Below are 14101 nucleotides of genomic sequence, written 5' to 3' on the forward strand. Positions count from 1 at the left end.
ATAGCAAAGCAAGATGTTCCCCTGCAGATGCCTTTATATGTGGGGAGACGATGAACGAACAAACAGCGTATGACAGATATTAGTGTTGCTTAATGGACTAGTGGAAGGTGCTCAGATGGAGCAGTGGCCAGTCTTGTAAAAGAGAAACTTCCTATGTAGAAGAAAACAGCCTCTAAGTCCTAATTAGCTTTTATCATCTAGGGTGAAACAAAATTAAAAAACAAACAAATAAAAACATATTTGAAGAACTTCGGCGTCAGGTCTTCTATCATCTGATTTAATTACCTTGTTTCCCTTTTTAAGTTTATTGCAATGTAAAGTGATAAGAGAGGGTTTAATGTCAAGTTCACAGAATGCGAACTGGTTTTAGTTTGTATGGAATATAATCTAGTTGAAATATGCGCACTCATGAATGTGTAAGACATTTTGTAGCTTATCTACTAGAAGTTGAGGTGGTGTTAATAGACATCAGGTGGCTAAGGACAAAAATACAGAATATTACTTTGAAAAAAGCCTATGGCTTCCTTCTCTATTTTCTTCTTGTGCTAATTTGTGGTTCAGTTCAGTTGAACTAGTTAACATGCTGTCTCACATTTCTGCTCTTTATATAACCAGTGCACACATTTTAAAGGGATCTAAAAAGCAGATAAGTAGGCAGTCCTGAAGCAGTTTGAATGTGAGCTTATGGGTGCATTGTATGCTTTGATTTGTTTTTATTAGCATAGGTTACTCATTCCCTAGCGTCTCTGTCTTGTAACTGGGCACCATCTGCTACTGGGATCTGAGTCTGGGACAGACCTTCTGCCTCCTATCTCAGATTTTCTGTCTGCCTTTTGTACATGTGAAACTCCTTTGCTTTATTTATGGTCTCTAAGCTGACTGTAGTGGTTGCTTATCTTTTGTGGTTTGAAACAATGCAGAAGTTGAATTAGCGCAGGAGTTATGAAACAGGACTTGGAATGTCCTGGTGACGAGATGATTTGAGTCAAATAACTTAAGAATCTGATATATAAGAAACTCCTTATTTCTTCGGTAGTTAGAATAGTAGGAGTCTGAAAAGAAAAGTGAAACTAAATTTATATTTAAGTTTTCCTATTTTATGTTCAGTCTGAGGTTGAAGATGGAGCAAGATCCATGTGTCTCTACTTCTCAGGGTAAGTTATTTTTCTGAGGTGGGGAAGAAATGCATATTCAATATATTGAGAAGAAAATTTCAAAACACTTGAAAAGTGGATTTTGCTTTATGATTTAGTATTTAGTTATTGGCACTTGTTTGTGCAGCATAGTGTTAGAAAATGCTTAACATGAATAATAAAAAGAAATCATTATAATGGTAATAATTCATCACTAGCTCCTTGATGGTTATGGTTCTCTGAGCTTGCCTAAAAACAGCTTCCCTTTTGAAATCTATGGCAGAGCTTAAACACTGAACTGTACTTTAGAAACAAGTCCTTTATCCCTCTGCCCTGTATTAATGGATTAGGAACTACATTCCTGCCAAGCTGTCACTCAACCAACAGTTGTAGTTGATTGAACAGAATTTTTTGGCAACTTGTTTCTCACCCAAACGTTCTTTGAGCTGCTTTCTCCACCTCTTCTAACACTGTAATGCTTCGACTGCAGCAGTTGGAGCAGACAGGAGTGCTTTTTTTTTTTTTTTTTTTTTTTCCACGAAAGCTAGTTTTGTGCAAGCCTGTTCCCTTGAAGACGGAAGTAGAAAGAAATCAAAAGCAGGAATATGTGTTGGTTGTAACTGCAGTGAATACCTTGGCACTCACTGAGGCTCAGTATAAATATGTATGAGATAGGAAGAGTGTTCTGTCGGTCACTGTACGTGTTGCTCCGGTTGCTCTCAGAAAAATAGTTGGTTACAGTCTGGATTGCTACATTTTGAAATAAAGACTTATAATATTTTTGTAGCGGGGATCACAAATTGATATGTGGGTGGCAGAGCATCCTGATTAGGGTTCTGATTAGGTGTTTTGCTTCATCCCTGAATTGCGTCTTAATCCTTACGACTTCATCCTTCTATTTATGGGTTTGTCTCCTTTTTTTGTACAGTCTTCTGACATTAGATGGCTCTCTGAAGAAAAATTGGGAGGCCCTCCCCTCCTCTCACCCCCGCCCAATTACTGCCTCCATATCCACTTGCTGGTCTAGCTTCTGTTCTTGCATGCCAACAGGTTTTTAAGTGCCAAAGTTTTATTAGTCTAGTCCAGGGGCAGGCAAAACACAGCCCAGAGGCTGGATCCGGCCCACCAAATGATTGTATCTGGTCTGCAGCTGCTCCTCTGAAGGAGACTTGTATCCCGCCTGTAGCTGCCCTGGCTTTCAGTGCCTCTTGCCCTTGTCCCTGCTGCATGCTAGCCAGCAGCAGCAGCCACTCCCCTCCCTTGGCCTTCCCTGTCCCACCCCGTCTTCCCCCACAGCCCCAACTGGAAAGCTGCAAGGCAAGGGGCACCGAGCTCCTGGCAGGCTTCTGCCCTGTGAGGCTGTCTGTGCACCGCTCTGACCCAGGCCCATGAAGTCAAACTCAGGTAAGGTTCTCCCCACTGCCGGGGGAGGGAGTACAGGAGGAAGACAGCCAGGAGCTGTTGGTTATCTAGGCTTTGCCCAGCCAGGGCCTGGTAGGGGCTCAGGCACTGGTGCCATGCTGTGTTCCTGTGTACTGCTTCACGCTGCACCATGTGAACACAGCTGGAGCAACTGGCACAGCTCCTGCCCAACCCTGAGTCCCTAATGCACAGACAGGTTGGGCAGGAGCTGTGGCACATGCACCTACATGTCCTGAAGCAGTGCACAGGAACAAAGTATGGTACTGGCCCCCCCGGCCACATGCCTGGGACTCGGGGTAGGAAAAGGGGGTGCAGGGAGAAGGAGAGAACACAGCGCAGCACTGGCCTGGTTGGGTCCAGATCACCTGCAGCTCCCGGTGCCTTTCTTCCTGGAGCCCCTCCCCTGACCCCAGTGGTGCCACGGTGTATTTCCACACACTGCCTCGGGCCATGTGGGTGCAATTGGCCTGCCTTCTGCTTCATCCCACCATGTGCCAGGGACTTGTGATAGGAGAGGGCATTCAGGGAGAAGGGGGCCAGGAACCACGGGTCACCCAGGCTGGGCTGGGTCTACTGTTCTCTGGTTTCCCCCATCTCCCTGCATGCCTTTCCCCTTCCCGGGTCCCTGGTATGTGGCTGGTTGAGGCAAGACCCATGCCAGCAGCAGCCATGTGGCACCCATAAAATCCTTTTAAGGGTACTGCAGGGTGTCACACAATATTAGCACTGTTAGGTGTGCAAGCACCTACACGATTCACAAGATAAACCCAGGGATTTTAAATAGGAAGCCATAGTGTCAAAAACATGCCGATATATTGTAGTCTTTTTGAGTTCTCTGCCACAGAATTGCTCTATTATTTTTCCATTGTCAAAATGAGTGACAGCTAAGAGCTGGCACTTTGAGGGGTGCCTTGAGTCTAAAAATGGTTGAAAACCACGGAGCTAGAGGAACAAACTTGGTGAAGAAAGGAGCAGTCTAGTGACATTCAGCTTTTTACCTTGTCCCTGAAGGTGACAAAGTGATGAAACAGGATTCTTCAAAGGTCCTTGAGAGCTCCTCCATTGGGTTTCACAGTTACTCAGTTATGCATCGAGGGGGCCAGAAAGTGAGCATTTACTACATCTCCATTCTGCATGAGTGAGCTATGGACTTGCTATGGCAGTCTGCAATTATTCTTTCTTCCAAAGAAAAGGACAGCCTTAATCTAATATATGAAACATAAGACTTACATTTGCATCCATTTCCTGTCTCCAGACTTCCTTTGCGATCTCAGGGAAATTGTATAATCCTTCTGTGTCCCCATTCCTTATTGGGAAAATTGAGGCAGTAATGATTCCTTTGTCTTGCCCTGTGTCTGTTTTGTATACTTCTGATCATAACTGTTTGACATTAGGACTGTCTCTTACTATGCATATATAGCGATCTTTTATTTCAGTTATGGGTTTTAGCATATCCACAGCACCAGTGAATGATCACTGTTGCCTTCCTGATGAATTAATACCCCTTTTTTATCACTTGTCCTTCATCTCTGCAGATTTGGAATACAGACCCAGGTACTGTGCTTACCTCACAGCTCCAGTTCCAAGTCGCAGAGAAGTTTTTTGCCTCAATGAGGAGAGTGAAGTCTAGAAGGGCACTTAAGGAATATTCAGAGCTAATGCTTAAACAGAGAAAGCCTCTTCTTCCTCTTCCTCAATGTCCATTATTTAAAGTATTTTCAAAATACTTAAATGAATAGATCCAAAGTTGTGACAGCTTAACGGTTATGATTAGGGATCTACCCAAATCAAGGAGACAGGCAGCTGATTTTTTTGCCAGCATATTGTGGGGCTGACTGCCATTTCCATGGCAGGGCTCCCATGCCTCTGACCAATGGCCCCAGCCCTTGCTGTTTCTTGGTTGAGATGCCTGTCTGTCATGCGGACCCCGCCTTGCAGCTGATTGGCTGAGGGCTGTCTGTCATGCCCCTTGCCTTGCCTCTTGCCATTGGTTGGCAGGGATGGGTGGACCTCATGACAGGCAGCCCTCTTGGTCAGTCAGCGGTAAGGGGTGGGGACAGCTGCCATCCTGGCTGCATCCCGTCATGCCGGTGGTCCCCCTCCCCAGTGTGCCGCGCAGTCGGGCTGCAGTGGCCGTGAGGACCGCTGGCTAATACTAGGGAGCCAGCATTTTATTTTTAATAAGTTTCAACCCTCTCCCCCCCCCCCATGGATTTCACAGACATTGCCCAATTTTTACGATTTCCACTAAATCATGAATTGAGTAGGTCCCTAGTTATTAAGACAGACACTTAAAAAAATTGGCTTAGTAACTGGCAACATATGTGAACTGTGCTGTTCTGCATTCCACCTCAGGTTTCTGCCTATTCTTGTCTGTAGGACAAAATGCTGACTTACATGTAGGTTTTGGCAGGGTTTGGTACATTTTTAGATAATGGTAGCTGCTGGCCCTAAGTCAGCTTATGTTCATCAGAAAGGCCAGGTTTTATTTTTCTGAATTTTTTTTTCGTTTGTTTTTATCAGCTTTAGTCTTGGGATTAGGCATGAACAATTTAAATCTCCTTGTTACTTCCTTAGAGAAACAGGAGGCTGGCATTTTGGAGTTGTGAATGTGAATGTATTGCAATAGTACTGAGTGTAGCGTGGGTTTGGAGAACATTTTTTTAATGTGATAAAATCTTCAGTATAAACATCTTTCTATGAGTAAGTTGCATTATGGGTGCATGTATATGTTTTTGTTTAATAGATGTCTTGCAAAAACTAACAGGCAAAGATAAAATGGAAGTTAAGTACGTGTTCTGAAAAGTTAGTAAATGCAGCATTAAGGTTGAAAACTCAACTCTTTAGCTCTTACTCCTTACTGCATGGAAAATAAGGGATCTCTGTATTTCTTAATTACCAGTTAGTGCAAGACGTATTATCCAGATGAAATTTTAACATGTATATAAAAACATTAATTTTCAGTATATGTGTTGAAGCCTGATCTTGATGAGAAGCATAAATCCAGCTATAGATGAAAAAATTAGTTTCAGGAAGTTAAATATAAATATTTAAAATTAAATAACCCAGACTCTGAAATGGCAATGGCTTTGAAATAATTCAGTAGTTCTACAGAGAAGCTTTCTGAAATTAAAAAAAAAAAGCCAGTACATATTTTTATCATGAAACACTCACAAGTTTGAATAAGTTTTACTTCTTCAGAGAGATGGTCCTTTAGAGATCATTAAAATTATTTAACCATTGCTGAATTTTATGTCTGTGCATTTTATCAAAATAATTCTTAGAAGAAGTAATTTATTTCTTATTCAGCTAGGATTCAAAATAGCTAAATGAGTTTTTTGTCTTTCTGTAAGATAGGTTTCTATCAAATACAAATTACTGGGTTTAATAGAGGAAAAACTGGATTAAATTCCATGGTCTGTGTTTTATAGGAGGTCAGAATTGATGATAATGAATCCTCCTTGCCTTAACATCTATAAATCATAACTGTTCTCAGACCAAGCATGGACAATTTTAGCCCCAGAGAAATATGATTTAGCAATGTATGAGCAACTGAGGAAGGGGGCTTATAACATAATTTTGGAATTCAACCTTCAAGATTCTGCTACAGTGAGAGCTATTATACACCTACTCAAAAATTCACAGTCTACAGTAAGCCATTTACTTTGAGTAGTATTTTTATCTTTGCAAACTATACAGTAAATATAAAAGAAATACTGTTTGGGACAAAGATATGTTTGGCTTTTCTTTTTCATTAGCAGTATGTGAAGAAGATATTAGCAAGCCAGAAAACACTTTGGGGTCATAATTGTGGTGAAATGAGTTTAAGGAATACTGTAATCTCTCTGAGCGACCAAAAACAATCTGAATATTCCTGTAATGAGCTCATGCTTGTCTCTTTTACTTCTGGTTTAAGGAAACCTTAGAGCTTGTATGTGCAACATGGCATTCTTCCTAGGAATTTTTTAATTGATTTGCAATGAAAACTTTATTCCTTTACATGGAAAAAACAAAGGTTACAGACTAGTGCCTGTAAATGCAGATTTTGAGTAATTGCATCATTAAATTGTTTCAGTTCCAGTTGGTTTTAGTGTTGGTTTGGTACAAAAGCTGCAACATGATGTAATTGACTCTCTTGGATTATTTTTACCTTTGTGTATTCCTTAGCTGGCTTGTGTGTATTAGTTTTGTATGTTGTCATTTGAAAAAGCACAAAACTCTGAAAGCCAAACCTGGAAATCCTTCAGGATGTGTCATTGCTTTTGATTTGTGTATAGCAATTGAAACAGTACATTAGGGGCCCATAATTCCTATCCGGTAAAGAATGGACTTCCCATCAATTAACATGGAATGCGATTTCACTCTTTGGTCTAGTTGAAATTTGCTTACTGTGTGATTAATATTCTGTGCTCCACCCTGCCTTTCACCACCTGTCATTTGTAAGTAATTCCATTGGCAATATGTGCATGGCCAGAACTGTCAAGTAAATAGGCCCCTTTTTAAGAGCCTTTTGATTATTCTTATTATTTTGTGGTAATGTAGCATTTCCAAGGGTAATCTTTCATGATAGGAGTATGCTTTTCTTTGGGGAGTTGCATCACCCTCTCATTTTTTAGTCTCCATTTCAGAGGTCATGATAGCTCACTGAAAATATGCATTCTGTGGATTTTCTATTATTCAGTCCTAGCTTATTTAGTGTACAAACCATGAAATCTGTATGAAGGAGAAGGTAAAATTATCTAAATCGGAGAATACATCAAGAAGTGGCAACAAGAAATAGTTTAAATTTGTGTACATTGCATAAAAGAGCTTGTTTGAAACAAAGACTTTAAGGCTGTCTTTTAAAATGACTTAATAGACTTTCCTTTTAGTAGTAAAAAAGTAGCATATTTAAGTAGAAATATCATTAAAAATAATATAATCGCAGTCTTCAGTTCCAGTGCATTTCAAAAGGAGACTGAAATTACTTTTAACAGCTGGAAATAGACTGCACGTTTTCTTGGGGGGGTTTCTTCTTTTGAAGGCTTGATGAAATGCATTCACCTGAAAGGGAAATGGAGCTACATTCTGTATGTTTTGTTGTTTGTGATGCCATCCGTGTTTGCAAAAGAAAAACAGACTTCCAAATTCAGATCTTGTCAGGAAGCTAAGAGAAGATTTTTTAAAGTGTTTTAATTATTTAAGTTTTTAATCTAACGCTTTTATAATTCAGCTTTTTGTATTGTTTATCCTATTAGAGACTTTATTCATTTTTTGCAGATTTCCTGTCTGCTTCATGTTCTGCTTATAAGGTAGAAAGAACATCTTAGTATTGCAGTCTGAAAATTTGCATTACTCTAGGATATTTAAAGTATTTTTGTACCATATAATGATGCCATGCCCCCATCAAAATTCAACAAGTTCTTATTTTTGGTTTTAACGTATGGAGCATTTTTACAGAACAGCCACTTGCAGATCCACTGACATTTTGTGCCACTGTTTGGGACAGCTTAGAGCTGGAAAGTAACAATACAGAACACACAGTATTTACTTGAATGCAAGATGACCCCCCCCCCCCAATTACATTCTGTGTATGGAAAATGTATGTATACATTTGTTACAATTTGGGGGGGGGAAGAATCTATTCAAGATTTGACTTGAATTTGTCCCCCTTCCACTGCTACAGCACAGAAAATAAATCGGACAGGGCAGGTGTCCTCCTTGTCCCTTCCCAACTTCTTTCCCTCCAACCCCATTCTACCCACCCCTCACTGTTGGACCCTGCTCTCCCTTAGCACATGGAAGCAAGGGTCAAATTAAAAAACACTGACTTTGAAACCAACATGTAAGCAAGTTATTATGGGTACTATGGGTAGACTTAGTTCATCCAGAACAGATGCATTTTACCTTTTTGTTTTTTTTATAGTGTGCAACAGGCTGGCCTTTCAGGTCTCAGTGCTGGCCACCTGCCTGTTCTGGGCTAAACCCTTGCTTCACTCACATGCCAAACTTTGATGAAAATAATATGAATGTTATTTCTAAGGCGGGAGGCTCATTGTTCGATCTCTTGATAACAAGGACCTAAGTACACGCTCCGACCTCCCCTTACACATGTCCCATGCCTCACCGCTGTTTCTATGTCACATCCAGTATTTCCGTCACATTCAGTATTTCCATATTATCCCCTTGGTTTCCCCCAAGTCAGTGGTTCTGCCGCTCACTAGGGCCACTCATCTTTACCACTCTCAACTTGGCCCCTCACTGGGCCTTCACTCTTGCTTGGCCTCTCACTGGGCTTTCTGCCCCTCGCTGGGTCTCTTCATACTCCTGGCCCCCCACTGGGCTATTGAGGTCTTTCACCTGGTGGGACTCAGGTGGCTGCCACTGTGCCTGGCCCCCTGCACTGGGGTCTCTCACCCTGTAGGTTCAGGTGGCTGCCGCCATGCCTGGCCCCACTACGATGGGCTCAGGTGTCCCCCTCTGGGCTTGCATGGCTCAGGCCTCTTCCCTTGTTGGTAACCCACCCATAGGGAGGGGATGGGGTTTTCAAGTGCCCCTCCTCACCTTTCACGTGGGTGGTAGCTGGTCTGGCATTTCTGGGGGACACTTCTGCCACAAACAGCTCTACCAGACCACCCATCCCTGGCAGGGTGCAGTTTTAAGTCTTATCCAGGACCAGGAGCCTCCAAAGCATCCCCATAGCTCTTGCCCTTTCTCCCTGAGGGCCTGGATTAAAATGGAGGCTGGTCTGCCCCCTCAACCAATCCCAGGGTCCTCGTAGGGTCATGTGCTAGCTTTGATGAAGCTAGCACCCACCTGCCGGCTGCTCCACTGCCAACTAGAAACCTTAAAGTGGCAGGCACTGCAGGTGCCCTACCACGTAATGCTGAAAGTTTTAGCACCGGTGATCCATAAACACACTTTTAAGCAGCACTTTGGCACCTACTTGTATGTTACAAACTATGCATGATTGGGCTGGGCCCCAGCAGTCAACAGCACTTCAAGCTATGGTGACCCCATAGCTCAGCACTGCTTAGTATATGTGCGGTATTTGGAGTATAGCCACAAAGGATCCGTGTGCTAATTGGCTCCCCACTTCTGATTGAAACTGGGTGTGCTTGCCACAAATTCTGGGATTATCCAAAAATTTCTGTTTAGGTGAGGTGCAAGGCAACCTTGTTCAGCTCCACCTCATGAAGGGCAGGACTACACTAATCATGTGCAACAGGCTCAGAGAGGGATTCTGAGCGAACTGTTTGGTGATGTTTGCCAGACACTTATGGCTGGGGAAGAAACAGGAATAATTGGAAATTGGGGGGGCGGGGTAAAGGGGGAGGGAGGTGGGAGGTGCAGCTCAGCTGTGGGAATGGAGAGGAAGTAAAAATGTATTCAAGGCTCACCATGACTTGCAAAAGAGTCGGCACTGAGAGGAACTGAGTGCAGTGGACTCTACCATATATCTTCTTCAAATTGGCTACAGTGCACTAAGCTATTCTTGTATTAGGATTTGTCCATTAAAAAAAATCCGTATGTTTGTCCAATATGGGCCATGTGTTTTATAGTCACACTTGAGTGTTGGTTACATTTAATCAACTTCATAGTTGGTTTCTGTTACTGAGCACATGCTGCTTTTGGCATGTATTTACCATGTATTTAATTGTTTCCTTGTATACAAAGGTAACATGAGTGGCTTTTTTCCCCACGTTGACTGGGGGGGAGAGAGAACTTCATTTTAAATCTTTCTAATGTTATCTACCGTATTTAATTGAATCTATTTGAAGTTTTGTTTTTTTTTTTCAAATCAGCTAATTTCCAGTTGGATAGATTAGAACAAAGTCTACTTAATTTATTGTAAGTAAGCAAGACCGTATAAAGAGTTCTAGCTTAGTAAAGCAGAGTTGTTCAGATATACTTGCACGTAATTCCTATTCCTATAATATGTATGTTGAGAAGATTTTAGTAATCTCTGACTACTACCCCATGGTGCTCATCCATCTGGGCACCAAAGATACTGCCAGGGGAGACCCTGAGAATATCAAAAGTGACTACATGGCTCTGGGTGCAAGGGCTAGGGGGTCTGGAGCTCAGGCTGTGTTGTTGTTGATTGTTGCAGTCAAGAAAAAGGGCCCGAGCAGGAACAGGTGCATCCTGCAGATCAATGCCTGGCTGTGCAGGTGGTGTCTCCAGCAGGGATTTGGCTTCTTCGAGCATGGGATGTTTTTCCAAGAAGAAGAATTGCTGGGAAGAGATGGGATCCACCTGATGGAGAGGGAAGAGCATCTTCACAGACAGGTTTGCTAAGCTAGTGAGGAGGGCTTTATATTAGGTTTGCCAAGCAATGGAGACCAAAGCCCTCAGGAAAGTGGGAGAGCTGGAGGAAAAGCAAGCAAAATGGGGCAACAGGGTAAGTGCTCTCATTCTTCCTGAAAAATCAGGGAATCAACTAGTTACCTCAGGTGCCTGTACACGAATGCACAAAGCCTGGGAAACAAGCAAGAAGAACTGGAAGTTCTTGCGCTGTCACAGAACTATGATGTCACTGGAATAATAGAGACTTGGTGAGAGCTCGCGTGGCTGGAGCACTGTCATGGATGGGTACAAACTGTTCAGGAAGGACAGGCAGGGGAGAAGAGGGCACTTTATGTAAAAGAGCCATATGATTCCTCAGAGCTCCAGTATGATACTGGAGATAGGCCAGTTGAGAGTCTCCGGGTTAGGGTCAGAGGAGACCGCCACAAGGGTGATGCCCTGGTGGGGGTCTGCTATAGACCCCCAGACCAGGAGGAAGTGATGGATGAGGCTTTCTTCAAACAGCTAGTGGAAGTTTCACAAACATAGCCCTGGTTCTCATGGGAAACTTCAGTCATCCTCACATCTGCTGAGAAGGCAATACAGCAGTGTGTAAGCAATCCATGAAGTTTTTTGAGAGTTTTGGGGACAACCTCCTGGTACAACTGCTGAAGCAGCTAACTATGGGCTATGCTCTTCTTGACCTGCTGCTCACAAACAGGGACGAATTGGTGTGGGATGTAGTAGTGGGTGGCAACTTGGGCAGCAGTGACCATGAGATGATACGCCTTCAGGATCCTGAGGAAAGGAAGGATGGACAGCAGCAGAGTATGGAGCCTAGATTTCAGAAAAGCAGACTTTGACTTGCTTAGAGAACTCATGGTCAGGATCCCCTGTAAAGCCAGCGTGAGGGGGAGGAGGAGTCCAGGAGAGTTGGCTTTACTTTAAAGAAGCCTTAGTGAGAGTGTAGGAACAAAACATCCCAATGTGCAGGAAGACAAGCATGTGTGGCATAAGAGCAGCTTGGCTTAGCAGGGAACTCTTCAGTAAACTAAACCACAAAAAGGAAACGTAAGAAGTGGAAACGTGGGCAAATAATTAGGGAAGAATATAAGAGCATTATTCAGGTGTGCAGGGATGAAGTCAGGAAGGCCAAAGTGCAATTGGTGTTGCAGGCTACCAAGGGATGTGAAGGGTAACAAGAAGGGTTTCTACAAGTATGTCGGCAGCAAGAGGAGGATCAGAGAAAGTGTGGGTCCCTTACTGAATGGGGGAGGCAACCTTGTGACAAAAGGTGTAGAAAAGGCTGAAGTGCTCAATGCCTTTTTCTCATCAGTCTTCACAGGCAAGGTCAGCGCTCAAACTACTGCACCATCAAGCAGTACAGTTTGGGGAGGAGGTGATCAGCCCTCAGTGGTGAAAGACCAGGTTAGGGACTGCTTAGAAAAGCTGGATGTGTACAAGTCCATGGGGCTGGATGGGATGCATCTGAGGGTGCTAAGGGAGTTGGCTGATGTGATTGCAGAGCCATTAGCCATCGTCTTTGAAAACTCATGGTGATCAGGAGAGATCCCAGATCATTGGAAAAGTGGAAACATAGTACCCATGTTTAAGAAACGGAAAAAGGAGGATCCAGGGAATTACAGACCAGTCAGCCTCACCTTAGCCCTAGAAAAATCACGGAGCAGATCCTTAAGGGATCCATTTCTAAGCATTTGGAGGAGAAAAAGGTGATTAGGAACTGTCAGCATGGATTCACCAGAGGCAAGTTGTGCCTGGCCAACCTGATTGCCTTTTATGAAGAGATGACTGGTTCTGTGGATGAGGGGAGACCAGTGTATGTGTTGTACCTTGATATTAGCAGGGCTTTTGATACTGTCTCCCACAACATTCTTGCAGGCAAGCTAAGTATGTACGGGCTAGATGAATAGACTGTCAGGTTGATAGAAAACTGGCTGGAGCATCGGGCTCAGAGAGTAGTAATCAATGGCTTGATGTCTAGTTGGCAGCTGGTATCAAGTGGAATGCCCCAGGGGTTGGCCCTGGGGCCAGTTTTGTTTAATGTCTTCATCAACGACCTGGAAGATGGCATAGAGTGCACCATCAGCAGATTTGCAGATGATACCAAGCTGGGGGAGCAGTAGATACCTTGGAGGGTAGGGGTAGGATTCAGTGCGACCTAGACAAATTGGAGGATTGGGCCAAAAGGAATCTCATGAAGTTCAACGAGGACAAGTGAAGGCTTTGGGTTCTATGACCACAGTCCGCACTGCAGAGACAGAGGCAGCGATTGTTGGGAAGGGAGGTCGTCTACCTCATTTGAATGGGGAAGAAGCTCTTCTCGGCCAGAATGGCTGACCTGCTTGACTGGGCTTTAAACTAAGTTCGCTGGGGGATGGGCAGATAACCACCAGTACAAGCCCACCAAGTGTCAACCACAAAATCGGCAGGTCAGGCTGCACAAGGGAATTCACTCCTACCCCCGCCCAGGGACGGGGCTCTTCTAGGAGTGCAGAAAAGTCTAAGGCCTCTGACAGCAGGTTCACTTGCCTGTACACAAATGCCAGGAGCCTGGGGAACAAACAAGAGGAGTTGCCCCTCCTCTGAACACAAATGGGTATGATCTCATAGGGATAATGGAGACCTGGTGAAACTCCACCTATGATCTGACCACAGCTATAGATGACTATACCTTGTATAGGAGAGATCGTGTTGCAAAAAAAGGGTGGGTGTATAGTTGTCTATGTAAAAGAAGAGTACACTTCTCTATAAGCAGAGATTGACAACCAAGGAGGGTGACTTCATAGATTTCATAGACATTAGGGGTGGAAGGGACCTCGGAAGATCATCGAGTCCAGCCCCCTGCCCAAAGGGCAGGAAGTCAGCTGGGGTCATAGGATCCCAGTAAGATAAGCATCCAGTTTGCTCTTGAAGGTGTTCATTGTAGGCGCTTGAACCACCTCCGGTGGCAGGCTGTTCCAGACCTTGGGGGCTCGGACAGTAAAGAAATTCTTCCTTATGTCCAGCCTGAAACGGTCTTGTAGTAGGACTTGAGACCCTCTGGTTTGGAATATGAGGGGAATGTGGTCAAGGGGATATAATGGTAGCAATTTACTACAGACCTCCTTATCAGGAGCCAAGAGCTTGACCATGAATTCGCTAGGGAACTGGCAGAGGCTGCACACTCTCAGTGCATGGTTGTGATGGGAGACTCCTGGAAGACCGTTTTAGGCTGGACATAAGGAAAAACTTCTATACTGTCCAAGTCCCTAGAGCCT

The 14101-nt window shown here is 43.7% G+C and overlaps 1 protein-coding gene across 6 annotated transcripts in view; it reads left to right on the forward strand.

The window, feature by feature from the left end:
• Positions 1 to 14101, forward strand: part of AFAP1 (actin filament associated protein 1) — a 206325-nt gene that overhangs the window by 66817 nt on the left and 125407 nt on the right. Inside the window, exon 1 of one of the 6 annotated variants that reach the window (XM_019479317.2) lies at positions 1059 to 1154. The exons of 4 other annotated variants lie outside the window; for them this stretch is intronic. In XM_019479317.2, coding sequence (XP_019334862.1) covers positions 1100 to 1154 — 55 coding nt within the window. In that variant the 5' untranslated portion in view covers positions 1059 to 1099. Of the gene's footprint in view, positions 1 to 1058; positions 1155 to 14101 lie in introns of those variants that run through there. One more of the 6 variants, XM_006275958.4, reaches the window with a different exon arrangement.

The sequence above is a fragment of the Alligator mississippiensis genome, chromosome 2, assembly GCF_030867095.1.
Source record: "Alligator mississippiensis isolate rAllMis1 chromosome 2, rAllMis1, whole genome shotgun sequence".
Taxonomy (NCBI): Eukaryota; Metazoa; Chordata; order Crocodylia; family Alligatoridae; genus Alligator; species Alligator mississippiensis.